Source organism: Procambarus clarkii, chromosome 39 (genome assembly GCF_040958095.1).
Source record: "Procambarus clarkii isolate CNS0578487 chromosome 39, FALCON_Pclarkii_2.0, whole genome shotgun sequence".
Taxonomy (NCBI): domain Eukaryota; kingdom Metazoa; phylum Arthropoda; class Malacostraca; order Decapoda; family Cambaridae; genus Procambarus; species Procambarus clarkii.
This window is the reverse complement of record NC_091188.1, coordinates 42,097,426-42,123,851: the sequence shown is the minus strand read 5'-3', so window position 1 is coordinate 42,123,851 and position 26,426 is coordinate 42,097,426. Positions and strand designations below refer to the sequence as shown.

General features: G+C 43.4%; 1 protein-coding gene across 2 annotated transcripts in view; it reads left to right on the top strand.

Annotated features, from left to right (window-relative positions):
* The window catches only part of LOC123760418 (uncharacterized), a 167,328-nt gene extending 145,462 nt beyond the window's left edge, over nucleotides 1-21,866 (top strand). The window contains exons 5-15 of one of the 2 annotated variants that reach the window (XM_069338420.1): nucleotides 124-273; nucleotides 1,197-1,272; nucleotides 1,409-1,582; nucleotides 4,826-5,011; nucleotides 7,213-7,338; nucleotides 8,132-8,278; nucleotides 8,415-8,745; nucleotides 8,925-9,170; nucleotides 10,080-10,351; nucleotides 16,330-16,414; nucleotides 19,723-21,866. In XM_069338420.1, coding sequence (XP_069194521.1) covers nucleotides 124-273; nucleotides 1,197-1,272; nucleotides 1,409-1,582; nucleotides 4,826-5,011; nucleotides 7,213-7,338; nucleotides 8,132-8,278; nucleotides 8,415-8,745; nucleotides 8,925-9,170; nucleotides 10,080-10,351; nucleotides 16,330-16,392 — 1,771 coding nt within the window. In that variant the 3' untranslated portion in view covers nucleotides 16,393-16,414; nucleotides 19,723-21,866. The remainder of the gene's footprint in view (nucleotides 1-123; nucleotides 274-1,196; nucleotides 1,273-1,408; nucleotides 1,583-4,825; nucleotides 5,012-7,212; nucleotides 7,339-8,131; nucleotides 8,279-8,414; nucleotides 8,746-8,924; nucleotides 9,171-10,079; nucleotides 10,352-16,329; nucleotides 16,415-19,722) is intronic. The other variant, XM_069338421.1, reaches the window with a different exon arrangement.
* Nucleotides 21,867-26,426: the final 4,560 nt, after the last annotated feature.

The following is a 26,426-nucleotide window of genomic DNA, read 5'->3' as shown; positions in this document are numbered from 1 at the left end:
GTATAGTTTATGCATTGCAACATTTAAATGAATGATATTAAGGTTGGTTCAATGAAATTAACCTCACCAAACTCAAAAACCTGCACATTTTAACGACAGCTTTTACCACTGTTAATCCCACAGGATGGATGATGGAGTACCCCTTTCACCCACAAGCCACAAGAGTATACCTCCATCCTCTGCTGTCAATTCTCATTTACTGATCCGTGGCTCGCAACTCAACCTGTCAATCAACATGGATGACTTGTCACAAGAAGAAGTTAAAAAGAGCAAGTAAGTCATCCATTATATGTCAACTGTGCTTTTGTTTGCTTTGTTGTATAGGTGGCATGTATGTTTTTGACTCACAACTGAAGGACCTGGGTTCGATTCCTCGAACCCAGGTCTCCTCCTCAGTTTCCTCAGCATGATAGAAACGGTTGGCCATGTTTCTTTTCCTCTCATGAAACTCATGAAATGTTCCTCTCATGAAACTGTTGTGGATTGCATCCTGGGGAAAGTGTATACCTGGCCTAGGGAGACCTCAATAAGCCTCTCCCTGACAACAGGAATTATGATACTGTAGTAAATAGATGTTATTTTAAAATATTGTATGCCATTTCACTTTCAGACTGTTGATATACTTGATTGCTTTCATTGTGGAATGCTTTTATCTCCAAGAATTGTCACTTACCATAATACTTTTCCTGAACTTCACATCTGACATAGGGTCCCGTATGATATGGGTCCCATCTGACATAGGGTCCTGTATGATATGGTCCCATCTGACATAGGGTCCCGCACAGTGATCTACATCCTCGGCTCACATTCATTTGCCCGGAGTCCCGGGCAAATCTCAGGTCGGAACAGAAATGGCTGGACATTTTTCCTTCCACCTGATAACGTGGTTCACCTAGCAGTAAAATAGTTTACCCAGGAGTTAGGCAACTGTTGTGGGTGGCATCCTGGGAATGGACAGTAGTTGGGCCCGGGGTGGGGGGGGGGAACCTCGATAAACATGAATACAGTATAGGCTTCCTGTCACCACAAATGGGATTTATACACACACGTCATTGTCATGATGCCGTCATAGTGGCATGTCATCAATTTGCACATACAAATCTTTGAAACTAAGAATTGTGTATTTTATTTATATTAAAATAATACTTTTTATGAAATATTAAAATGTTTATTAAATTTTTTTTTTCTTTCTTTAGAACTCTTTTGCTGACCATGAGGGAACTGATTCAGACAGAAAGGGATTATGTTAATTCACTTGAATATATTATTGAGGTAAGTAATAGTACTGTAGCCTTGGAAAATAGTAATGCCATAAAAGTAAATGAATTATTTTAGCTCATAAAATATGTCAATACTGTAGTCAGATTTAGGCTGGTGTTCTTAAAAGACTTTTATTTTTTATCTCCAGAATTACATTCCGGAGCTGATGAGAGAAGATATACCTCAAGCTCTCAGGGGCCAGCGTAATGTTGTCTTCGGCAATATTGAGAAAATCTATGAATTTCATTCTGGTTACTTCCTACGAGCCCTTGAAGCCTGTGAGATGCGACCTTTCGCAGTGGGCTCAATATTCCTGAGATATGTAGGTACATCCCTCTTAGATAAGTAAATATAGATAATGTCTAAATATTTGCTTATTTTTTCTTTCTTTTCTTTAGGTATTTGTTTATGCAGAACATTACTACATTGTTGAGATTAACACAAATTTCCTTCATTAACAATTTTCTATGGTGGCTCCCTGAGCAGGAACGGGGAGCCATCGTGGGGGGACCCACTGTGGTGAGCCGAAGCTCACCACAGTGAGCCAAGGCTTCAATATATATTTTTGTCTATATTGAACTGTAACATTCCATGTTACAACTCAAGGCTGTAGCAGACTGCAGGCCTATATATCCACTACAGCCTGGTTGGCCCGGCACTTCTTGCAAGAACCTGTCCAAGTGCCTCTTGAATACCTCCACTTTTGTTCTGGCAATATTTCTAATGCTTGCTTGGAGGGTGTTGAACAGCTGTGAACCTCTGATGTTCAGACAGTGCTCTCTGATTGTGCCTATGGCACCTCTACTCCTCAGTGGTTATATTCTGAATTTTCTTCCATATCTTTTGTTCCAGTATGTTGTTATTCTACCGTACAAATTTGGGACCTAGCCCTCCAGTATCTTCCATGTACACATTACTGTATATATTATTTGATACCTTTCTCTTCTCCTTTCTAGAGAGTACATTTTGAAAGCTTTGAGACAGTCCCAATAATTCAGATATGTTATAGTTTCTATGCATGCCGTATAAGTTCTCTGTATTCCTTCTAATTCAGAAATCTCTTGTGCTCTGAAAGGGGAAGTGAGTACCAAGCAATTCTCAAGAAGGGACTGCAAGAGTGATTTAGATAGTGTTAGCATTCCTGTGGGGTACCTGGATTTGAAAGTTCTCATAATCTATCCTATCATTTTCCCTGGCCACTGCAATATTTTTCCAATTATGTTCACTAAATGTCAGGTCTTCAGACATCATAATTCCCAGATCTTTAACATGTTGCTTTCCTTATATGAGTAGGCCTGATTGTGTCCTGAACCCTTTGTTTTGTTTAAGTTCCTCATTTACACCATACCTCAGTACAGTACCTGGAATGTATTGCCATTAAGCATGTTATTTTCAGTTGCCCAATCGAATACTTTATTTATATCTGCCTGTAGTTTTTCAGTGTCTTCTACAGTGGCACTTTTCATGCTGAGTTTTGTATCATCTGCAAGGATGACACAAAGATGTGACTTGTATTTTTGTCTATATCGGAGATAAGAATCTTGGGTAAATCACAATGAGAAATAGCAGTGGTGCAAGGACTGTGCCCTGGGGTACAGAGCTTTTCACTGCACTTAGGCTTGATCTTATTTGATTGACTGTCACTCTCTGCATTCTGTTTGAAAGAAAGCTGAAAATCTAATGCCCCACTTTACCCCATTATTCGTATTGATCTCATTTTATGGGCTATCACCCCATGGTCACATTTGTCGAATGCGTTTGTAAAATCTGTGTATACAACATTTGCATTTTGCTTTTCCTCTAAGGCTTCTGTGATTTTGTCATAGTGGTTGAGTAACTGTGACAGACAGGATCTTCCCACTCTAAATCCATGTTGTCCTGGGTTGTGTAGCTCATTATTGTCCATAAAGCTGGAAATTTGATTCCTAATCACTCTTTCAAAAACTTATATTGTGTAATGTTATTGCAACTGGTCTATAATTTTTTGCCAAAGCTTTACTACTTCCCTTATGCAAAGGAGCTATATCTTTTGATTTAAGTGCTGCTGGAATCTTCCCTGTATTCAGGCTCTTTCTCCATATTATGCTAAGTGCTCGCGCTACTGGTACTTTACATTTCTTGATGAATATTAAATTCCATGAATCAGGGACCAGGAGCTGAGTTCATGGGCATGTTGTCAATTTCTCTTTCAAAGTCCTCTGAGTTTGCGTTCATATCCATTATATTATCTGGAGCTTGGATGTCATTCATAAAGAAGCTGTCTGGATCCTCAACTTTCATGTTTATTGGGGTGCTAAACACAGCCTCATACTGGCCTTTTAGAATTTCACTAATTTCTCTGTTGTCCTCTGTGTACGTACCTTCAGTTGTAAGTAAAGGTCCAATACTGTTAGAGGTCTTTGATTTTGATTTTGCATATGTAAAAAAATATTTTGTATTCATCTTTATCTCTTGTATAGTTTTCTGTTCCAATTCCATTACCTCAAACTCCCATGAGCGCTTCAGCATCTGCTCTATTTCTTCAATCTCCCTGTTTAGAGTTACACTGTTTTCCTTGCTTGTGTTAGTCGTGTCTGTTTAAGTATTTTGGTGATTTTTGTCCTCCTGTACAGTCGTTTGTGTTCTCTTTCTAGAGTGGTCCTCTTTCTGACCCTCCTCACAGGCACGTGCTACAAGCACACCTTGTAAGCTTCAGCTGTCAGTTCAGCTATTTCCTCTGTGAGAGTTTTGTTGCTTAAAACCATCTCCCATTGAATGTTTGCAAGGTCTACATTTAATTTTTCCCAGTTGATCCTCTTATTGTTGAAATTAAATTGATTGAATAACCCTTCTCTTAGACCTACTACCATTATTAATGTTATTTTATACTTCAATGAGCTTGTGGGCTCTGTATGTAGTACCTGAGATGGTAATGTCTCTGATTAGTTCATCCTTGTTCGTGAATATGAAGTCCAGCGTGTTTTCATTCCTAGTTAATTGTACTGACCATCTAATTCAAGGTGCCTAATCATGTGTGTGTATGCATGCCTCTCATCATGGTACTTTACAAAGTACAATATAATAGATTTTTCAGTTCCATGACTTGAATGGTGTGTAGATCATGATCAGGGTATCTCTTACCTTCCTTAACTTAGTTCATCAGTCATCCTTACATTGTCTTAGACTTACCGAGATTATTCTTTGGTAAGATGAGAATACCCTTTGTCATGCATGGTAAGGGTCCAATGTTTTAATTATCAAGTGGAAAGCACCAAGCCATTACGACTTTATAGCACTTGAAAGGGGTCAGGATAAGGATTTGGGATGGGGACGGGGAAGAAGGAATGGTGCCCAACTACTTGGACGGTTGGGGATTAAACACCTACCTGCATGAAGCGAGACCGTCGCTCTACCGTCCAGTCAAAGTGGCTGGGTGGTAAGGGTCCAAGATAGGCCAAGATGTCATCACTTTTATTTCTTGTCACAATTTTGTTTATGGTTATTTGTTTCACCGGTGTTATTGGGTCTTATTCTCTGCATTAAATACCAGTATTGTACTTGTATTGTATTTATCATTGTATTTCAGGAAAGTCAGTTTTACTTGTATGCGCTCTACAACAAGAACAAACCAAAATCAGATTCTTTAATGTCTGAATATGGATCAGCATTCTTTCGGAAAAAGCAGCTAGAGTTGGAGGACCGAATGGACCTTGCTTCGTACTTGTTGAAACCTGTACAGCGCATGGGGAAATATGCTCTTATTCTTAAACAGGTAAGTCATTTATGTCTCATCTGAGTGTGTTTATTCAGTATTTTCTATTCTGAGAATGTTACTCTTATTTTCACTTTAAAATCAACATTCAGAAAGTACCTTTGAAGAAATTTAGAATGAGATTTAGAAGAAAATATAATTTTTGAATAAAAATCATAAAATTAAATTCCAAAATGGCAAAAAAGCTGCACCAGTGATAGAAGCTTCAGCTTAGTGACTGAATCAGAATGTTGGAGGCAAGGTAAGAATATCAGAGCGGATCATATGAACAATTCTAATTATAGAGATTGACACGTCTTTGGATCCCACATTCTTAACCAGCATAAATATAAACACCTCTCATTAGATTCTGAAGGAAATTAAATTAGTGTAAAATTGCAACAAATATTTGCCTCAAAAATATGAATAGCAGTAGAGGTGACGGAAGCTGCAACAGAGCAAATATGACGCTGGTTGGCCCATTAGCTAAGGCAACATAATAATAATAATAATAATAATAATAATTATAATAATTTATTTGCAAGAAGGTACAATGGGTTGTGAGATTAAGATTGGTATTTTTACATTCATGCAAAGCCACTAACACGAATAGCGTTTCGGGCAGGTCCTTAATCTAACACATCAGGTATGATGAAAAGATATATTGTAGCAAGGTTTTATATCAACAAATGACTACATTAACCAAGGAGATTGTGTATTAACAAGAAAATTATAATAACAGATATTTCATCTTTATTTTTTTTTAACCCACATACTCACTTAGAATTTAACATTTACCTTTGATGTAATTTAGAAATACAAATTTTGTGTAAAAAATCACAACAAAATTATATTTACCTAATACTGTACATTGTTCAGTATTAACCTAATACATTGCACAATAATAATTGAATATATTGTACCGAATTACCTTAATACATTGTACAGTATTACTGTAATACATTGTACAGTATTACCTTAATACATTGTACAGTATTAACCAAATATATTTTAGAGTACTGTATTACCCTAATCAAGTGTGGGGCCCGGGCTGGGCTTGGGGAGTAGAAGAACCCCCAGAACCCCATCCAGGTACAATCCAGGTAACCTAATACTGTACATTGTACAGTATTAAAGAGATGAGTCAACTTTACTCCTCAACAGTGTTTTCAGAGTTACATATCTCTGAAAGTTAGCCTTAAAACATAAGAATGGTTACTAAAAAGCAGGTTTTAGCAAACAAAATATAAATAAAATAAATAATAAACAAAATATTTAATGCAATATACAATATATATATATATATATTATATGTATATATTTTTTAAATCTACTTCAGATTTATAAATTGTACTGCAGATCCATTTTGATGTCTTTTTCATTGGAAAAACCCGACACAGTTCTATAGTTGTGTTTGAGGAAATTTCTAGTTTGTTTCCTAATAAAAAGCATAAAATTGGTCAAATGAACAAATCCACAAGGGCCGTGACGAGGGTTCGAACCTACGTCCGAGAGGATCTCAGATGTTGCCTTGCGTGATGCATCACGCTATTGCGATTTCTGTGTGTCATAAAATTTAGTGTTTTGAATTTTTATTGCAAAATATCATTCATAAAAAAGTTAAAAAAAAAAAATGCTCAAACAGAAATGTAAAGCCCAATCAGTAGTGGGTTCTAAGAAATTATCTTTAATTTCATCTAAATCAGATGAAAACTAACAAACTGAAGTGAAAAACCTAAAACTTGGTGTTTTGAGAATTGAATTTTCCCGCTTAATATAGTGTTTCACAAATCCTCAAGAATATATGTTTTAATTGTTTATATTATTTTGTAAATATTTTCCAATGCTTTTTATGCAGTTAATTGGATTTTGTTTTATATTTTCATAGCAAAAAACTAGAAAAAATAGAAAACAATATACTAGTTTGCAATTTACCTAATACATTGTGCAGTATTAATTAACCTATACATTGTGCAATATTAACCTATACATTGTGCAGTATTAATTAATACATTGTGCAATATTAACAAATACATTGTACAGTATTAACCTGTACATTGTGCAGTATTAATCAATATATTGTGCAGTATTAACCTGTACATTGTGCAGTATTAACCTGTACATTGTGCAGTATTAGCCAATTAATTGTTCAATATTAACCAATACATTGTGCCTTACAAAGTCTCATGACGCTAATGAAATTTTGTTCTTGTATCCTACAGTTACTGAAGGAATGTGGTCGTGGAGAGGAGAATTATGATGAAATCCAGGGTGCTCAAGAGATGGTGCAATTTCAACTGCGTCACGGCAATGATCTCCTTGCCATGGATTCCTTGAGGGATTGTGATGTACGCACTGTTACATAATATTGTTTGTAGTTTTCTTTAATCGTAATTTATTTTTCCCCTTGATATCCTTTTTGGGTCAGACATGTTCGAGTAATATTAAATTGACATTGGATCAATATTTTTATTGTTGATTCGTTGTTTTATCAACATCATTTGGCCAGATTTGCCTGGGGTGATATTAAATAAGTTTATATGAGCAGAATTAGCTCATCTTAATCTTTTCTATTTGGAGCCTGGTCGGCTTCCTGAAGCTATCTGAACTGATGTGTGGTACGTTAGTTTTGGGTCGTCAGGCACTGGAGTCCTTATGCCTACCGGGAAGCACACGCCAGAATCTCGTCCTGTCAGAGAGGCACAGGGAGCAATGGCTCTATGATCACTTTACATTTAAAGTATGTCATAATGGCCATCACCTGGGAAGGGCAGCCGGAAAGATAGGTGAAACGAAACGGACCACAATCTGGTGAAGGTTGTGACCTACGTTCGAATATAGCAAAATAATTCCCCCAAAAAGAATACAAACAAGCAACACGTCATCCAACTAGCAATACCACTCATTACTACTAAACCCCGTCCCCCAAGAGGAGGAGGGAGGGGGAGCCGGCAGTCCAACACTCTAGTTCTTGAACGATGAAGACCGCCGACCTAGGGGAGGTAGAGAGGGTGTCAGGGAGCCTCCGGGGCTCGCCTAGAAAAGGGTGTTTCATTACATTCAATGCTAGTTTTTTGTTTGTCATTTCCAAATGTTTGAAATCCCAACAAATTAATAATTCGTCATTATGATGCATTGCAGGTGAACCTGAAGGAACAAGGGAGATTGTTGAGGCAAGGAGAGTTTGTGGTGTGGGAGGGAAGCAGAGCCAAGAAGTCTGTTAGACATGTTTTCTTATTTGAAGATTTAATCCTCTTCAGCAAGGCAAGACGAGATCCAGAAAAGAAGGTATGAATAATTGAGTGCAGTACTTGGGGAATCACTGGTTAATTTGGTGAAATGTTAGTATATTATTTCTGATAAATGTTACAGTAGACATATTAAGTTTACTAATTTTAATCATTTATTTTATTCCACATTTCAGGCACTAGATATATTTCAGTACAAGCATAGCATGAAAATGACCGACATTGGTTTGACAGAACAAGTTAGCGTTAGCACTACTAAATTTGAAATTTGGTTCCGCAAGCGAAAGCCATCGGACACTTATCTTTTCCAAGCTCCCAGTGCAGAGATGAAAGAGGCGTGGACAGAGGAAATATCCAAATTACTGTGGCGCCAAGCACTTCGTAACAGAACTATGAGACTGCACGAGATGTCATCTATGGGTATAGGTAACAAGCCATGTCTGGATATACGGCCAAGTGAAGATCAGATCAGTGACAGATCCATTAGCATTAACCAGCTAAATAAAGGTTTGTTTGAATATCATTTTACTAAATAAATTTGTTTACACTATTTTTTATTTTTTTTATGTACAGTATCACAAAACCACTTACCATATTTCTTTGGTAATTGAAAATGTATTTTATGACTACTATACAGTACATTTATTTTTTCAAGGCAAATATTTGGTGTTTCTATTTGCTTGCAGCACCTCGTCTTCGAACTGGTTCAACATCCGCTATTGGTGACTTGAACGGTGGAGTGGGGAAAAGACCTCACTCTATAATTTCTGTTAGTTCCTCGTCGGCATCCTCATCAGCCTCGTCGGCATCTTCGTCACATTCGTCAACTGTTTGTCCAACTTATGTTGGAGCGCTTAACCTGGGTTTTGAAGCAGGGAACTCCCCGCGACCCCTTCATCGTTCAGTGACACGTACCAGCCAATGTTCTGCAGGTAATTTTGTGACACAAATACTGTATAATGGTTACAGTATATATACACTGTATTATGATAACTAGATGGGGTACCCGCATGTACCTGGCTCTTTCCCCATCCTCTCTCAATATCTCAACTCTCTGCCCCTCCCCATTTAACTCGGGTAAATGCCAGAAGCAAGTACAGTATCAAAAAATTTTTTTTTTATGTATTTACCTCTAGTCGATCATTAGAGGGAATGCAATTGACAATCACGAAACACCGATCATTTGTATGTGGAAAATCCACAAAGAAATAGGAAAGGAAGATGGACGTTTTGGCTGTTTCGGCCATTGTCAACACCAGACTCACTGGTGTTGACAATGGGTGAAAAAGCCGAAACGTTCATTATCCTTTCCTGTTTCTTTGTGGATTTTCCGCATTAGAGGGAATAAATAACTTGGTACTATAGACTATCTCTAGAAATGGTTATGAGCTACCATAACTGTACCAACCTGCATCTGGATGTTTGTTTCTCCGTGGTCCAGTCAGATCAGGACTCTATTATCTTCCTACTCATGTGTGTATATCACGAAAATAAACACGTGATTTAAAAATGTGACAATGTCAGACCACGGAGGAAAAATGAAACAGGAATTTCCTTAAGTACTTTCGTATATTAATACATCTTCAGAAGGAGTCCTACTCATGTAAACACAATACTCCTTTGTCAGGAAAAGAAAAGAACAAGAATGCTCATGTCAATTATTATATAATCTACACAGTATTATAGTAACTCATTCCACACTTAGGAAATGAAGTGAAAGTGATAATGTTTTTGGTCCATCTTAGACCCTGATTAGGTCATGAAATGGCTGAAAGATCATTTTCCTTTCATATATATAGTATGACTTCATTTCATGTACTATTATTAATGTTAATTTTCAGAAAGTGGTATTCTTGCTGACATGTACTCTGGCGGTGACGACGACGCTCAGTCCCATCGAAGAGTCGAGAGGTCAAATTCCACAGTGACAACGGTCTCTGTTGATTCTGCTCTGTCACCGGTCTCATCGTGCTCACCAGTCTTCCCTGTAGCACCCACTTCACCCTCCCTCATCATGGTCTCCCCTACAAGACCTACGGATGTCATATATGAAACACAATCTGTCACACCTACTGTAAAGGACTCTTCAGCAAAAATGCTTCTCACTACTGAGGTATCTTGATAATTTACAGTATATTTAGCTATTTTAACTATATTCCAAAGGTTTCACAGATCACGGGAGACCTGATGGTCCATAAAGGTATCTGTATTGTGGGGATTTTTTCTATGTATACTTTTAATAATAGCGTAATGACTAGTAGTGAACCATTCTATTTTGGCATAAGTATAGTTGCTGTAATATTCTTTGAACTTATTCATCATTCCTCATTTTTTATGCCATTTGGTACAGTAACCTGAATTCCACAGGATATTCTTGGTACATTTTAACTAGTTTTGTGAAGAGGCAAGTTTCAGTTTCTGGCATTTGTAGTATGCAATAAACGTTTCCTTTATTCCTCAACATTACTTTATGTGCACAAATCACAAGAATCTGAGGAATCTACGAGAAAATATTGAGGCCATAAATTGGGATTAAACACGCTCCCAGTACTTCCCAGGCCCATGTACTACCTTATCATGGCTCAGTCAGGTGTGTGTGTGTGTGTGTGTGTGTAATTACCTAAGTGTAGTTACAGGATGAGAACTACGCTCGTGGTGTCCCGTCTTCCCAGTACTCTTTGTTGTATAACGCTTTGAAACTACTGACAGTTTTGGCCTCGACCACCACCTCTCAACTTGTTCCAACCGTCTACCACTGTTTGATAAAAGGAATTTTCGTATATTTCTTCAACATCTTTGTTTAGTTAGTTTAAATCTATGACCTCTTGTTCTTAAAGTTCCAGGTCTCAGGCATTTTTCCCTATCAATTTTATCAATATTTTGTATGTAGTGATCATATCGCCTCTTTTCCTTCTATCTTCTGTGTCGGCATATTTAATGCCTCTAACCTCTCCTTATAGCTCTTGTCCTTCAGTTCTGGGAACCACTTACTGGCACGCCTTTGCATCTTTTCCAGTTTATTGATGTGTATGCGCATGCCTCAGGAGTTCAGGGGTGATGATTCGACCTCATCACATGTTCAATATATTTTCATTGCTTTGTGTGTTTAACCCTTAGACAGCGGTTATCGTCAGTTGATGATTCACAGGGTAATGCGTTATCATCTTATGAAGATTTACAAAATTATTGGCTGAGTTTTACATGTATAATGCAAATATGGATATAATAGGTCTATGTGGATGTAATGGAGTTTACGTTGACCCATGACAAAATGCAGCTAGCTTTTCGTGGTACAAATGTGGTTATTGTTATGAATGTTACTAGGGGAATGCAGTCATCGTCATAAGATGATTTAAACCATTATTATCTGGGTTTTACATGTATGATGCAAAATATTGGTATAAAAGCACTCTGGGCATATAAAGAAAAATGTGATAAAACAATCGGTGAAATATCGGAGGATAAAACAGGAAGCGTCAGCATAGTCGGGCACGAGGCAATTACAAGTACCAGACGTAGCCTTGCAGAATGCCTTCACCCCAGTGAAAGGATAAATATTCACATATTTTCATATTTTTCTTACATTCTGCATACAAATTAATAATTCTATAATGAAAAATTAATTGTTGGAAGTTTTTTTATTTTTTGTGCATAGGCGGATATGACCAATTCTCTATAGTCGCCGTCTAAGGGTTAAAGAACATCAGTGATTATGTCACAGATCTCTCTCCTGTTTTACTTCCTCTAATGCTCTTCCAGATATATTTTCTTGAGAGGGTACAGGAGTGTCTCTTGCCCGTCCTTACCCGTCCTTGCCCGTAGGGAGCCGGTCGGCCGAGCGGACAGCACACTGGACTTGTGATCCTGTGGACACGGGTTTGATCCCGGGCGCCGGCGAGAAACAATGGGCAGAGTTTCTTTCACCCTATGCCCCTGTTACCTAGCAGTACAATAGGTACCTGGATGTTAGTCAGCTGTCATGGGCTGCTTCCTGGGGGTGGAGGCCTGGTCGAGGACCGGGCCGCGGGGATACCAAAGCCCCGAAATCATCTCAAGATAAGATAAGATAACCGCAGACAAGTACACAAGGTTTATAAACTGCATAGTGAGACGTACCTTGATGAAACAATATTTACGTCTCTCTTCAAACAAACTGGGTTAACCCTTAAACTGCGCATGGCATATATATACGCCCTGAGTAACATGTCCCACTGTGCGCATGGCGTACATATACGCCATAGGGTGCCAGGCCCGATTCAAATGGCCCACGGCTACACGGGGTTCACAGTAGCTTCCTCAGGGCTCTTGTAAACAGACGCCATTTAAAAAAAAAATCGTGGGCAATATTCTCAGGTGTGAGAGGCACAGTACTGTTGGAGCAACCAAGGCCGGCGCACGCAGCATGAGCGAACAGCATTGCTGTTCAGCTTGTGATCACAGCATCGCCGAAAAATGTCAAAATAAATATATAATTGTTATTATTTAGCGATGACAATATTACAGATGACCCATGACTGTGATATAAATAACCAGGGTTGTGATAATAGCAGGATTGTTGTAATAATTAGCGCTGTGGGAGGAGTGATGCTGAGAGACAGAGGGAGACAGCATCGTTTACTGACTGTGTGGCTACCTGTTGTTGTTTGCATTCACCATACCAGCTCAGTGGTTCTCTATGGTGAACACAAATGTAGATACTTATATATAATGTGTGTATTAGTGTAATAACAGCAAAAGGATTATGCTGGGAGGAGCCATATGGGTGATGGAGGTGACGTCGTCTGCACGATTTGTCTAGCTGTTTAGAGGGTGGCCACTATGCTCTTTGGGCGCACTACAAGCTTAGGTGTACAGTTACGGTGCATAAAACATGTAGATATTTATATATAATATGTGTATATAGGGTAATAACACTGTAAACAGTATTGTTGGGGGAGAAAGTTTAGTGCGTGTGACCTTGAATGAGTGAGGGAGCCGCCAGCCTCCATTTGTGTATAGCGACGACTCTTAGTGCCTGAACTAACTATATCAGCTTAGCTGTACAGTTGTGGTGAACAAAATATATACATACTTATATATAACGTCTGTATATAGTGTAATAACACCACAAATGGTGTTGTTGGGGAAGAAAGTTTAGTGCGTATGTTGAGGGAGTGGCAGCGAGTGGCTGGCTGGTGTGTGGCGGTAACTCTTCGTTGCTTTTCGACTCTCAATACCAACTTAGTGGTTTGTTATGGTGACCAAAACATGCAGATACTTATATATAACCTGTGTATAGAGTGTAATAGCAGCAAAACTATTTGTTTATTGTTTTATAAACATAATAATTGAATCACTAATATGCACATCATACTTTTGAGTATAGCGATTATTCACCACTTTTATTATATAAATATATTACAATACACACTATTGAATAATATTACTGCAAAAAAACTAAGAAAAAATCAATTGGAGACATTGAAACAATTAGATAATAATATCTTTGTGGCAACTCCCACCTGTCAGCGTGGGTGACGCTGACCGGGTCTGACGACCGCTCTGTCAACGCCCACTTTTTGCCAGACTTCCTCGGTCAATTGCGCCTAAAATATATCGCCTACGATTTTTTTTTTTTCCCGTGCTCAGGGGACAAATTAACATGTTTAGAAGGCGAACAAAATTTTTTGAATTTATTTTTTTCTTGTGCACAGGGGTGTAAATGTTCCCAGGACCCCTGAGCAGTGTAAGGGTTAACAAGAACATATTCTTCTTCTTGAGGTTATCTTGAGATGATTTCTGGGCTTTAGTGTCCCCGCAGCCCAGTCTTCGACCAGGCCTCCACCCGCCCAGGAAGCAATCCGTGACAGCTGACTAACTCCCAGGTACCTATTTACTGCTAGGTAACAGGGGCATCAGGATGAAAGAAACTTTGCCAATCGTTTCTTGCCGGTGCCTGGGATCGAACCTGGGACCACAGGATCACGCGTCTAGTGTTCTGTCCGCTCAGCCACCGGCTCCCTTTCCCTCCCTTTTTTACACTAGGTTAAATGATAGCTGGCAGGGGGCCACTGTTTTTATTTAATAGTCTTAAGATTAAATTGTGGGAAAATAGACTTTTATTGACCTTAATTTTACTTTAATGAAATCAATGATTTCTAAACTAGAAATTGGGGGTTGCAGGCGATGAGTCACAATAACGTGGCTAAAGTATGTTGACCAGACCACACACTAGAAGGTGAAGGGACGACGACGCTTTGGTCCGTCCTGGACCATTCTCAATCGACTTGAGAATGGTCTAGGACGGACCGAAACGTCGTCATCCCTTCACCTTGTAGTGTGTGGTCTGGTCAACAAATTGGGGGTTGCCTGATATAACCAAGTGTTTATCTAAAAGGCCTCAAAATATAACTACTGTACTCTGAGCAATTTACAAAATAAAAGATTTTACACTTGTTGTAATCTAATTACAAAAATAAATGTTATGATGAAAATGACAAGGACAATTTATACTTGGGTTCTACTGAAGGTACACTAAATTAAATATGGATGTTTAGAGGCACAGGGACTTAATATTCCACACACACACACTTTGGTTAACGAAACAAAGCTGCCAGAGAAATATAAGAAAATTCACTTTCGCAAAGAGAATGGTAGACGGTTGGAACAAGTTAGATGAGTAGGTGGTGGAGGCCAAAACCGTCAATAGTTTCAAAGTGTTATATGACAGAGTGCTGGGAAGACGGGCCACCACAAGCGTAGCTCTCATCCTGTAACTACACTTAGGTAATTACACTTATGTAATTACACACACACAAGGGTCTAGAATCAAACATTACCAGATGCCAGCTGGGCCAGGCCATTCACAAAAGAATCATTAAATAGGCCAAAAATCATACACTATTCTAACAAAATATACTTCACAATGTTGCACAGAATACTTGTGTAAATTGAAGAGTAGAGGCTCAGTCCTCTAGTGGATGGAGGGCATTTACAAAGTTCAGAAAGATGGTAACAAAATTCATGAAATCCACATGGGGCCTGGCAGCTGAGTGGACAGAGCTTCAGATTCATAGTCCTGAGGTTCTGGGTTTGATCCCCGGTGGACGTGGAAATAAATGGGCAGTTTCTTTCACCCTGATGCCCCCGTTACCTAGTAGTAAATAGTTACCTGATAATTAGACAGCTGCTACGGGCTGCTTCCTGGGGATGTGTAACAAAACGGAGGCCTGGTTGAGGACCGGGCCGCGGGGACGCTAAGCCCCGAAATCATCTCAAAAGAAGATACTGTACATCTTTCCGCAACCGACACTCATCAACGACTCTTCCCACAAGGCTGACTTGCACTTTGTATTCGGTCTTCCCACCAACACATTCTGATGTTTTGAACCACATTTGTACATAACACTTATATTTTAGTACGTTTTTGTTTGATCAATGTACTTGGGAGTGCTTATATAAGAACTGGAGTATGTGTTTACATTCATTGAGAGGGGAACAGCTCTCGCAGGACAAATATGGCTTCCACACATGTGCAGGCTAGTTGCTGCCTTGGTGGGAGTTTCAAATAGTGTTTCACCAGAAAAGGCATCTGAAAAGCCATTTAAAAGGCCCTGCCTTACATTATTGTTGTTTTCATTTTTACATCTTTGCTATAAAACTTTTTTATAGAAAAATGGATACCTTGTCCTGGTTCTTGTGATAGGTATGTATGTCCTAGTTGTGTATCATCAGTGAAGTTTTAGATGTGTGGTTATTAAACTGCTGATCATCAACATTGCAGTGGACCAAGAACTTGCACCTTGTAAAATACCATTATAATGGTTTTCTATTGAGTGCAACTCTTGCTTATTGTTACTTGCCCAGTCCACAAGCTAGGGGCATATTTTCATACCATGGGCTTGTAGGTGCTGCTATAAACTGCACTGATGGTTAACATTTGTGTTCTTTTTATATTCATCATCATCATTATTACCCTGTTTCCCTTTTCATGGGATGGGGAGGCATTTGCCTTGAGAACATATCTATATAATATGGGTAAAAGAGAGTTAAATATATTAAAGATATATTAAGTGACACTCATTCACTTGCAATACTTTCCACACTCGACAGCATCATGGAGAGTCAGCACCACCACAACAACCCATCCACAGCAGTATCTCCAACGCGTCCTAGACTAGGTGTAAAATATGCTGTCGTAAGTTGCCATGGACAAAAATGTCGAGCATTTACTCTGTCCTAACAAACTGCTTACACTAAAGTCATGTTTACTTACGAGGTATTTTCTGATTGGATTTTCTGACCTGCACAACCTCTTCAACCCTATCCATCACTGACCAGTTTCAGGATATCTTGATTCTACATCCTCAGTTGACAACTGCGAGACCCAGGTTCAATCTCCGGGCAGGACAATTGGCTTGGTGTGTTTCCTTTCACCCGATGCCTTTGCTACAGGACCCATTTGCTTTACTATAGTGTATATCAGTCTCCTTGTAACACTTCTTTCTCTCCTAAATTTGTTTGTGTCCCAAAAATAAAATACTAATTTTCCTTTCCAGCTAAGGTATTTCCCGTTTTCTGGGAAGGTCCCTCGGTAGCTTGAGGAGCCACCGAGGGACCCAGCAGAAAAAGTGGCATTTCATTATATTCAATGCTGGGCCTTTTATCCTTTCACATTACTGTTACTTTGTATACTGCTGTTTTTCTTTTGTGATCAATCTATACAATTTTGGGATTTGAAAATGCTCCATAACTTTCTAAATGGATACCTAGAAACCTTATGTCTCACAATACTGAAACATAACTTAGGCATGTTGACCAGACCACACAGTAGAAGGGAAGGGACTACGACATTTTGGTCCGTCCTGGACCATTCTCAAATCGATCGAGAATGGTCCAGGACGGACCGAAACGTCGTCGTCCCTTCACCTTCTAGTGTGTGGTCTGGTCAACATACTTTAGCCACGTTATTGTGACTCATCGCCTGCATAACTTAGGCATAATGTTAAACATCACTTGAGCCAATGTGAGTGCTTGAAGAGAACTTTTTGCCAGATAAGTTATGCTCACTAATAAAATGCATAACTGTGCAGGATAAAAAAAAGACGTTTAACTTTATTAAGACTTTTCCTCTAAATAAATTTGCATTCTCTAACATCTCTCAGCATGACATTTTTACTAACATTTTATTTATTGTTCCTTTTTTTAAAAAGGTGTCATATCTGACCATTTCTTTGCAATTTATTGTATTTTGTTTTAACTTTAAATCTTAAATTAATATGTCAAACACTGTGTGATGTAACTGCAAGAGATCATTTTATATATATATATATATCAATACAGAAAACTTTAAACAATGCTTTATTTAGTTACCATGGATAATTTGATCAGGATGATTTCATGAAGTCTCATATTTGCCTGTGTATAAGACACGTGGATATTTTGTGGATGAAAGAAAGACCAGTTATTGTACGATTCAACTTACAGTACATTTATTAAATGTGATTTTAAAGTGGTTTTGAAGGGGAACAAAGGTTTTTGTGCATGTAAATATAATACAGAGTATATACACTTGGAGGTGGGGACCAAACACGTGAGTTCTATGTAAGAAACACAATATGCTATTCATTACATTTAAGCCGAGAAGTCTTCATAGATGTATCTTTGTATATCACATTTGTGGATCTGCAACTTGCATACTCTAATATAATTCCACTATTCTTACTGTCTTTGTTCTTTACATTTGGTTTCTGCTAATTACTTTTCATGTTATACTTTTACCATTCCTGACTTGTAACAGTGAAATATAAGATTGGAAAGAAATACAAAATTTAGGCTGTTGTAGTAAACTCTGCAAAAGTATAAATAATAATAAGAAAGTGCTAAGGCAGTTTTAGTATATGTAGTAGCACATGGGAGGGATATGAGGATGAGATAGGAGCTGGAATATTAAGATGGAGGGAGGGAAGGAATGGTCCACCAGCCTTTTGAATCAAATTCTAACCCTGTATAAAGGGAAGTTGACTCGTACACACTCATACGTACCACTAACACAGGTGGTACTGTATGTAAACAAGGGGACACAGGTGGAAACTGACTACCCAAATGAGCCACAGGGAAGTTAGAAAGAACTTTTTCAGCGTCAGAGTAGTTAACAGGTGGAATGCATTAGGCAGTGATGTGGTGGAGGCTGACTCCATACACAGTTTCAAATGTAGATATGATAGAGCCCAGTAGGCTCAGGAATCTGTACACCAGTTGATTGACAGTTGAGAGGCAGGACCAAAGAGCCAGAGCTCAACCCCCGCAAGCACAAGTGAGTAAAGAAGCTGCCATTTATGTCATCGACAGATTCATATTAACACACCATAGCAGAGTGGTCTATGTCCTCAGCTGAAAACTGAAGGTTATGTATTTTAATCCCTGGGCAGGATAGAAATGATTGAGCACATTACCTTTTACCTGATGCCTCTGTTCTGTCAAAACAGGCTCCCAGGTGTTAGACAACTATTGTGGGTTACATCTTTGGGAAGGTCAGTAGTTGGCCTAGGAAACACTGAGCTCAAGTACAGGCTTTCTGTCCATAATAATGAGGATGGTGTGGCTGCTGGATGTCACATGTAAGAGTGTCACATGCATGCTTGTGCCATAGACACAATCAGAGAACACTGTATAAACATCAGAGGTCAGCAGTTGTTCAACGTCCTCCCAGCGAGCATCAGAAATATTGCCGGAACAATCATGGACATCTTCAAGAGGAAACTAGATTGTTTTCTTCAAGGAGTGCTGGACCAACCAGGCTGTGCTGGGTATGTGGGCCTGCGGGCCGCTTTACGCAACAGCCTGGTGGACCAAGCTCTCACAAGTCAAGCCTGGCCTCGGACTGGGCTTGGGCAGTAGAAGAACTCCCAGAACCCCATCAAGCAGGTATATGTGGGCCTGTGGGCCGCTCCAAGCAACAGCCTGGTGGACCAAACTCTCACAAGTCAAGCCTGGCATCGGGCCGGGCTTGGGCAGTAGAAGAACTCCCAGAACCCCATCAAGCAGGTATATGTGGGCCTGCGGGCCACTCCAAGCAACAGCCTGGTGGACCAAACTCTCACAAGTCAAGCCTGGCCTCGGGCCGGGCTTGGGCAGTAGAACTCCCAGAACCCCATCAACCAGGTATATGTGGGCCTGCGGGCCACTCCAAGCAACAGCCTGGTGGACCAAACTCTCACAAGTCAAGCCTGGCCTCGGGCCGGGCTTGGGGAGTAGAAGAACTCCTTGAACCCCATCAAGCAGGTATCAAGCAGTGGGTCCCTAGATAGATTGATAGAACCAAAGAATGTTGACTTGGCTACTTATATGAACATTTGTATTTGTCACTTTGCAACCCTGTTAATTCCTTATTTCGAGTACTAAAAATTATTTAAATTTTGTATGACTCCTCCTTCTTACATGCTTATAGTGCTTTTTAATAAATTAAACAATATAAATATTTATAATTTGTTTTTATACTTACAGGTTTAGTGAGAGGAACCCACAGCCTGGCTGAGAGGGCATGCTGACCAAGTCGTTAGGATTATTCTGTATTTATTGATAGTTCATATGTACAAAGATTATAGCCGTTATATAAATTGTATCTTGTAAATAGCTTTGCAATATACTGTGTTAAATATATTTTAAGCACCAATATGTCATGGCAAGACCCACCAATGCTTGATTTGTTAAAATCAGCTTTTGTATGTAGAGTAGTGATGCCAAATAACGTTTATTACCACACAACCCTGACGTGAACACCCGATGTGACCATTTTCTTCTCCAAGCCAAGTCGTCATCTACCTGCTCACGATGCCACTAGGTCATGCTTTTGACCTAAAAGTTATATTTTACATTTCACATCTTGAAGTCTAATATTTCAGTCTTCCATGTAGCATCATGTAGTGTGATGTAGTAAACATTTTTGGACAGTTCTTGTGGAAAAGTTGTATAGAATTTTGAGACATCACAATTCATTACGTGAATTGCTGTGTTGTCGGACTGTAGTAAATAATGATGCTACACTGCTAGTTTAGACTTCACCAACTCTCCACACATGCATACTTTAATACACAGTGAAAGTCACAATAACACGATGAATCTATGAATAAATATTAAGGCTGTGCATGGGTTTGAGTCTGTCGTACACCTCAATACGTATTTATCCATATTTGAATGTGTTAAGTGAACACTTTTAATACTTTGTATCTGGCAGTCTGAGCAGAAGTGATGTGCAAGGTCTTCACTCTCCTCTTCCCAACCACTTGGGCTGGACGGTAGAGCAACGGTCTCGCGTCATGCAGGCCTTCATTCAATTCCCCAACCGTCCAAGTGGTTGGGCACCATTCTTTCCCGTCCCATCCCAGATCCTTATCCTGACCTCTTCCAAGTGCTGTGTAGTCGTAATGACGTGGCACTTTCCCCTGATAGTTCTCTTCCCTTCTCTTCCCAGAAAAATCTGTCCTTTTAGTCTACTAGCACACGATATTTGCCAAAAAATTTGTTACAATTTTGTGAAATAATCATTGTAAATAAAATGTCAACAGCATAATAGTCAAGAGGAATTAAGTAAATATTGTAAAGGAGCAATTCCTATAGCTAATTTATATTGTTATTGGAACAGCTTGAGAATATACAAATGTACGCATAGAATAAGCCACAATAAAGTGGCTGAAAATTAATACCCAAGGCCCACATACGAAAAGATGGAAAGTGATGACATTTTGGTCTGTAATGGATTCATATTCTCTCTTCCTTGACAACTCGACACAGTTCAGACCGTAGACCGGGCTTCAAGCCTGGCTTCAAGCCTAGCCTCAGGCTGGGCTTCAAGCCTGGCTTCAAGCCTAGCCTCAGGCTGGGCTTCAAGCCTGGCCTCAGGCTTGGCTTCAAGCCTGGCCTCAGGCTGGGCTTCAAGCCTGGCCTCAGGCTGGGCTTCAAGCCTGGCCTCAGGCTGGGCTTCAAGCCTGGCCTCAGGCTGGGCTTCAAGCCTGGTCTCAGGCTGGGCTTCAAGCCTGGTCTCAGGCTGGGCTTCAAGCCTAGCCTCAAGCTGGGCTTCAAGCCTGGTCTCAGGCTGGGCTTCAATCCTAGCCTCAGGCTGGGCATGGGGAGTAGAACTACTCCCAGAACCCCATCAAGCAGGTACTAATGGCATCACTTTCTTGGTCGAGTGCGTGTGTGGGTTGGTGTTAATTACACACATGTATTTTTTTACACACACACACACACATGGTGTCATTTGGTTGTCTTGTTTTCTAACTGCTGTCTACAGGTCTTCAGCAATTGTTTTGCACGGCATACCAAAAGTACCTTGTATTTTGTAAATAATCATTTTTTGTATTCATTTTATATCATGTAGACATGCAAGACCTATTTCCAAGTCAATACCTGCATGTTTGAGTTATTAACATGCCAATAATTTATATGCAGTTGCAATACATAGAGCCTCCCTGTGCCACGGTGTCAGTCGATAAAGTCTTCATAATGTGCTCTGTCTCTACTAGAGTTTTTCTCACTGACATGTTATATATTTTTTCTACTTTATTTTGTAAATAAAATTTTTGTTTTGTCATGTTTGGCTGATTTTTTTTTTGAGCATTTACAATTATAAATAAAGTCTTATAAATAATTATAGATTTTCAATAGCTAATGCAATTAGCTAATGGACCTCTTGCATGAGACATGTTTGCATACAATGTTACTTGTGTGCAAACATTACAGTAGAGACAAAAAAGAGCAAATGGCCATCAGTAAAATTGAAAAAGAACCCAAAATACTGCTATGCAAAATCAAGAACAAAAATGACATCTAGAATTGGGCCCTTGCACAAGGAAGATGGAACTTCTGACAGACTACAACAAAGAAATGAGTGAAGTACTGAGGACGCAGCGCGACTGTTTTCAGTGAACCCTTAAACACACTGAAGATCAACAATACAAATAAAATCAGGAAAATAATGCCAACATTGAGTTATCAGATGACACCCAAACCCCCCACAGGGACACCTCGTGGCAGTTTGTGTCCCTGTGGGGGATCCTGGTGTCCCTGTGGGGGGCCTTCTGGGGTCCCTGCAGGGGGCCCTGGAGTCCCTGTGGGGGTCCTGGTGTCCCTGTGGGGGCCCTTGTGTACCTGTGGGTGCCCTGGCATCACTGTGGGGGTCCTGGTGTCCCAGTGGGGGCCATAGCATCCCTGTGGGGTCCTGGTGTCCCTGTGGGGGCCATGGTCTCCCTGTGGGGCCATGGCATCCCTGTGGGGGTCCTGGTCTTCCTGTGGGGGCCCTGGTGTACCTGTGGGGGGTCCTGGTGTCCCTGTGGGGTGTCCAGGTGTCCCTGTGGGGGGTCCAGGTGTCCCTGTGGGGGTCCTGGTGTCCATATGGGGGTCCTGGTGTACCTGTGGGGGCCCCTAGTGTCCCTGTGGGGGTCCTGGTGTACCTGTGGGGGTTCTGGTGAACCTGTGGGGGTTCTGGTGTATCTGTGGGAGCCCTGGTGTGCCTGTGGACGCCCTGATGTCCCTGTGAGGGTCCTGGTGTCCCTGTGGACGCCCTGATGTCCCTGTGGGGGTCCTGGTGTACCTGTGGGGGTCCTGGTATCTCTGTGGGGGTCCTGGTGTACCTGCAAGGGTCCTGGTGTCCATGTGGGGGGTCCTGGTGTCCCTGTGGGGGTCCTGGTGTCCCTGTGGGAGTCCTGGTGTCCCTGTGGGGGTCCTGGTGTCCCTGTGGGGGTCCTGGCGTCCCTGTGGGGGTCCTAGTGTACCTGTGGGGGACCTGGTGTACCTGTGGGGGGTCCTGGTGTACCTGTGGGGTCCTGGTGTACCTGTGGGGACCCTGGTGTACCTGTGGGGGTCCTGGTATCCCTGTGGGGGACCTGGTGTACCTGTGGGGGTCCTGGTGTACCTGTGGGGACCCTGGTGTACCTTTGGGGGTTCTGGTGTACCTGTGGGGGACCTGGTGTACCTGTGGGGGTCCTGGTATCCCTGTGGGGGTCCTGGTGTACCTGTGGGGACCCTGGTGTACCTGTGGGGGTCCTGGTATCCCTGTGGGGGACCTGGTGTACCTGTGGGGGTTCTGGTGTACCTGTGGGGGACATGGTGTACCTGTGGGGGTCCTGGTGTACCTGTAGGGGGCCCTGGTGTACCTGTGGGGATCCTGGTGTTCCTGTGGGGACCCTGGTGTCCCTGTGGGGGGTCCTGGTGTCCCTGTGGGGGTCCTGGTGTACCTGTGGGGTGTCCTGGTGTCCCTGTGGGGGTCCTAGTGTTCCTGTGGGGGTACTGGTGTCCCTGTGGGGGTCCTGGTGTACCTGTGGAGGCCCTGATGTACCTTTGGGGGTCCTGGTGTCCCTGTGGGGGTCCTGGTGTCCGTGTGGGGGTCCTGGTGTCCGTGTGGGGGTCCTGGTGTCCCTGTGGTGGGTCCTGGTGTCCCTGTTTGGTCCTGGTGTCCCTGTGGGGGTCCTGGTGTACCTGTGGCCGCTCTGGTGTCCCTGTTGGGGGTCTTGGTGTATCTGTGGGGGCCCTGGTGTCCCTGTGGGGGTCCTGGTGTACATGTGAGGGTCCTGGTGTACCTGTGGGGGGTCCTGGTGTACCTTTGGGGGTCCTGGTGTACCTGTGGGGGTCCTGGTGTACCTGTGGGGGGTCCTGGTGTACCTTTGGGGGTTCTGGTGTACCTGTGGGGTTCCTGGTGTACCTGTGGGGGGTCCTGGTGTACCTTTGGGGGTCCTAGTGTACCTGTAGGGGACCCTAGTGTCCCTGTGGGGGCCCTGGTGTCCCTGTGGGGGCCCCTGGTGTCGCTGTGGGAGTCCTGGTGTCCCTGTCGGGGTCCTGGTGTCCCTGTGGAAGCTCTGGTGTCCCTGTGGGGGTCCTGGTGTACCTGTGGCGGTCCTGGTGTACCTGTAGGGTTTGGTGTACCTGTGGGGGTCCTGGTGTACCTGTGGGGGCCCTGGTGTCCCTGTGGGGGTCCTGGTATCCCTGTTTGGTCCTAGTGTCCCTGTGGGGGTCCTGGTGTACCTGTGGGGGTCCTGGTGTCCCTGTGGGGGTCCTGGCGTCCCTGTGGGGGGTCCTGGTGTCCCTGTGGGGGTCCTGGTGTCCCTGTGGTGGGTCCTGGTGTCCCTATGGGGGTCCTGGTGTCCCTGTGGGGTCCTGGTGTCCCTGTGGGGGGTCCTGGTGTCCCTGTGGGGTCCTGGTGTCCCTGTGGGGGTCCTGGTTTCCCTGTGGGGGGGTCTTGGTGTCCCTGTGGGGGTCCTGGTGTCCCTGTGGGGTTCCTGGTGTCCCTGTGGGGGTCCTGGTGTCCCTGTGGGGGGTCCTGGTGTCCCTGTGGGGGGTCCTGGTGTCCCTGTGGGGGTCCTGGTGTCCCTGTTGGGGTCCTGGTGTCCCAGTGGGGGGTCTTGGTGTCCCTGTGGGGGTCCTGGTGTCCCTGTGGGGGTCCTGGTGTCCCTGTGGGGGTCCTGGTGTCCCTGTGAGGGGCCCTGGTGTCCCTGTGGGGGTCCTGGTGTACCTGTGGGGGTCCTGGTGTCCCTGTGGGGGTCCTGGTGTACCTGTGAGAATCCTGGTGTCCCTGTGGAAGCTCTGGTGTCCCTGTGGGGGGCCCTGGTGTCCCTGTGGGGATCCTGGTGTACCTGTAGGGTCTGTTGTACCTGTGGGGGTCCTGGTGTACCTGTGGGGGCCCTCGTGTCCCTGCAGGGGTCCTGGTGTCCCTGTGGTGGGTCCTGGTGTCCCTGTGGGGGTCCTGGTGTCCCTGTTTGGTCCTGGTGTCCCTGTGGGGGTCCTGGTGTCCCTGTGGGGGTCCTGGTGTACCTGTGGCGGCTCTGGTGTCCCTGTTGGGGGTCCTGGTGTACCTGTGGGGGCCCTGGTGTCCCTGTGGGGGTCCTGGTGTACATGTGAGGGTCCTGGAGTACCTGTGGGGGGTCCTGGTGTACCTTTGGGGGTCCTGGTGTACCTGTGGGGGTCCTGGTGTACCTGTGGGGGGTCCTGGTGTACCTTTGGGGGTTCTGGTGTACCTGTGGGGTTCCTGGTGTACCTGTGGGGGATCCTGGTGTACTTTTGGGGGTCCTAGTGTACCTGTGGGGGACCCTAGTGTCCCTGTGGGGGCCCTGGTGTCCCTATGGGGGCCCCTGGTGTCGCTGTGGGAGTCCTGGTGTCCCTGTGGGGGTCCTGGTGTCCCTGTGGAAGCCCTGATGTCCCTGTGGGGGTCCTGGTGTACCTGTGGCAGTCCTGGTGTACCTGTAGGGTTTGGTGTACCTGTGGGGGTCCTGGTGTCCCTGTGGGGGTCCTGACGTCCCTGTGGGGGTCCTAGTGTACCTGTGGGGGGTCCTGGTGTACCTGTGGGGTCCTGGTGTACCTGTGGGGACCCTGGTGTACCTGTGGGGGTCCTGGTATCCCTGTGGGGGACCTGGTGTACCTGTGGGGGTCCTGGTGTACCTGTGGGGACCCTGGTGTACCTTTGGGGGTTCTGGTGTACCTGTGGGGGACCTGGTGTACCTGTGAGGGTCCTGGTATCCCTGTGGGGGTCCTGGTGTACCTGTGGGGACCCTGGTGTACCTGTGGGGGTCTTGGTATCCCTGTGCGGGACCTGGTGTACCTGTGGGGGTTCTGGTGTACCTGTGGGGGACATGGTGTACCTGTGGAGGGTCCTGGTGTACCTGTAGGGGGCCCTGGTGTACCTGTGGGGATCCTGGTGTCCCTGTGGGGACCCTGGTGTCCCTGTGGGGGGTCCTGGTGTCCCTGTGGGGGTCCTGGTGTACCTGTGGGGTGTCCTGGTGTCCCTGTGGGGGTCCTAGTGTTCCTGTGGGGGTACTGGTGTCCCTGTGGGGGTCCTGGTGTACCTGTGGAGGAACTGATGTACCTTTGGGGGTCCTGGTGTCCCTGTGGGGGTCCTGGTGTCCGTGTGGGGGTCCTGGTGTCCGTGTGGGGGTCCTGGTGTCCCTGTGGTGGGTCCTGGTGTCCCTGTGGGGGTCCTGGTGTCCCTGTGGGGGTCCTGGTGTCCCTGTGGGGGTCCTGGTGTCCCTGTTTGGTCCTGGTGTACCTGTGGGGTGTCCTGGTGTCCCTGTGGGGGTCCTAGTGTTCCTGTGGGGGTACTGGTGTCCCTGTGGGGGTCCTGGTGTACCTGTGGACGAACTGATGTACCTTTGGGGGTCCTGGTGTCCCTGTGGGGGTCCTGGTGTCCGTGTGGGGGTCCTGGTGTCCGTGTGGGGGTCCTGGTG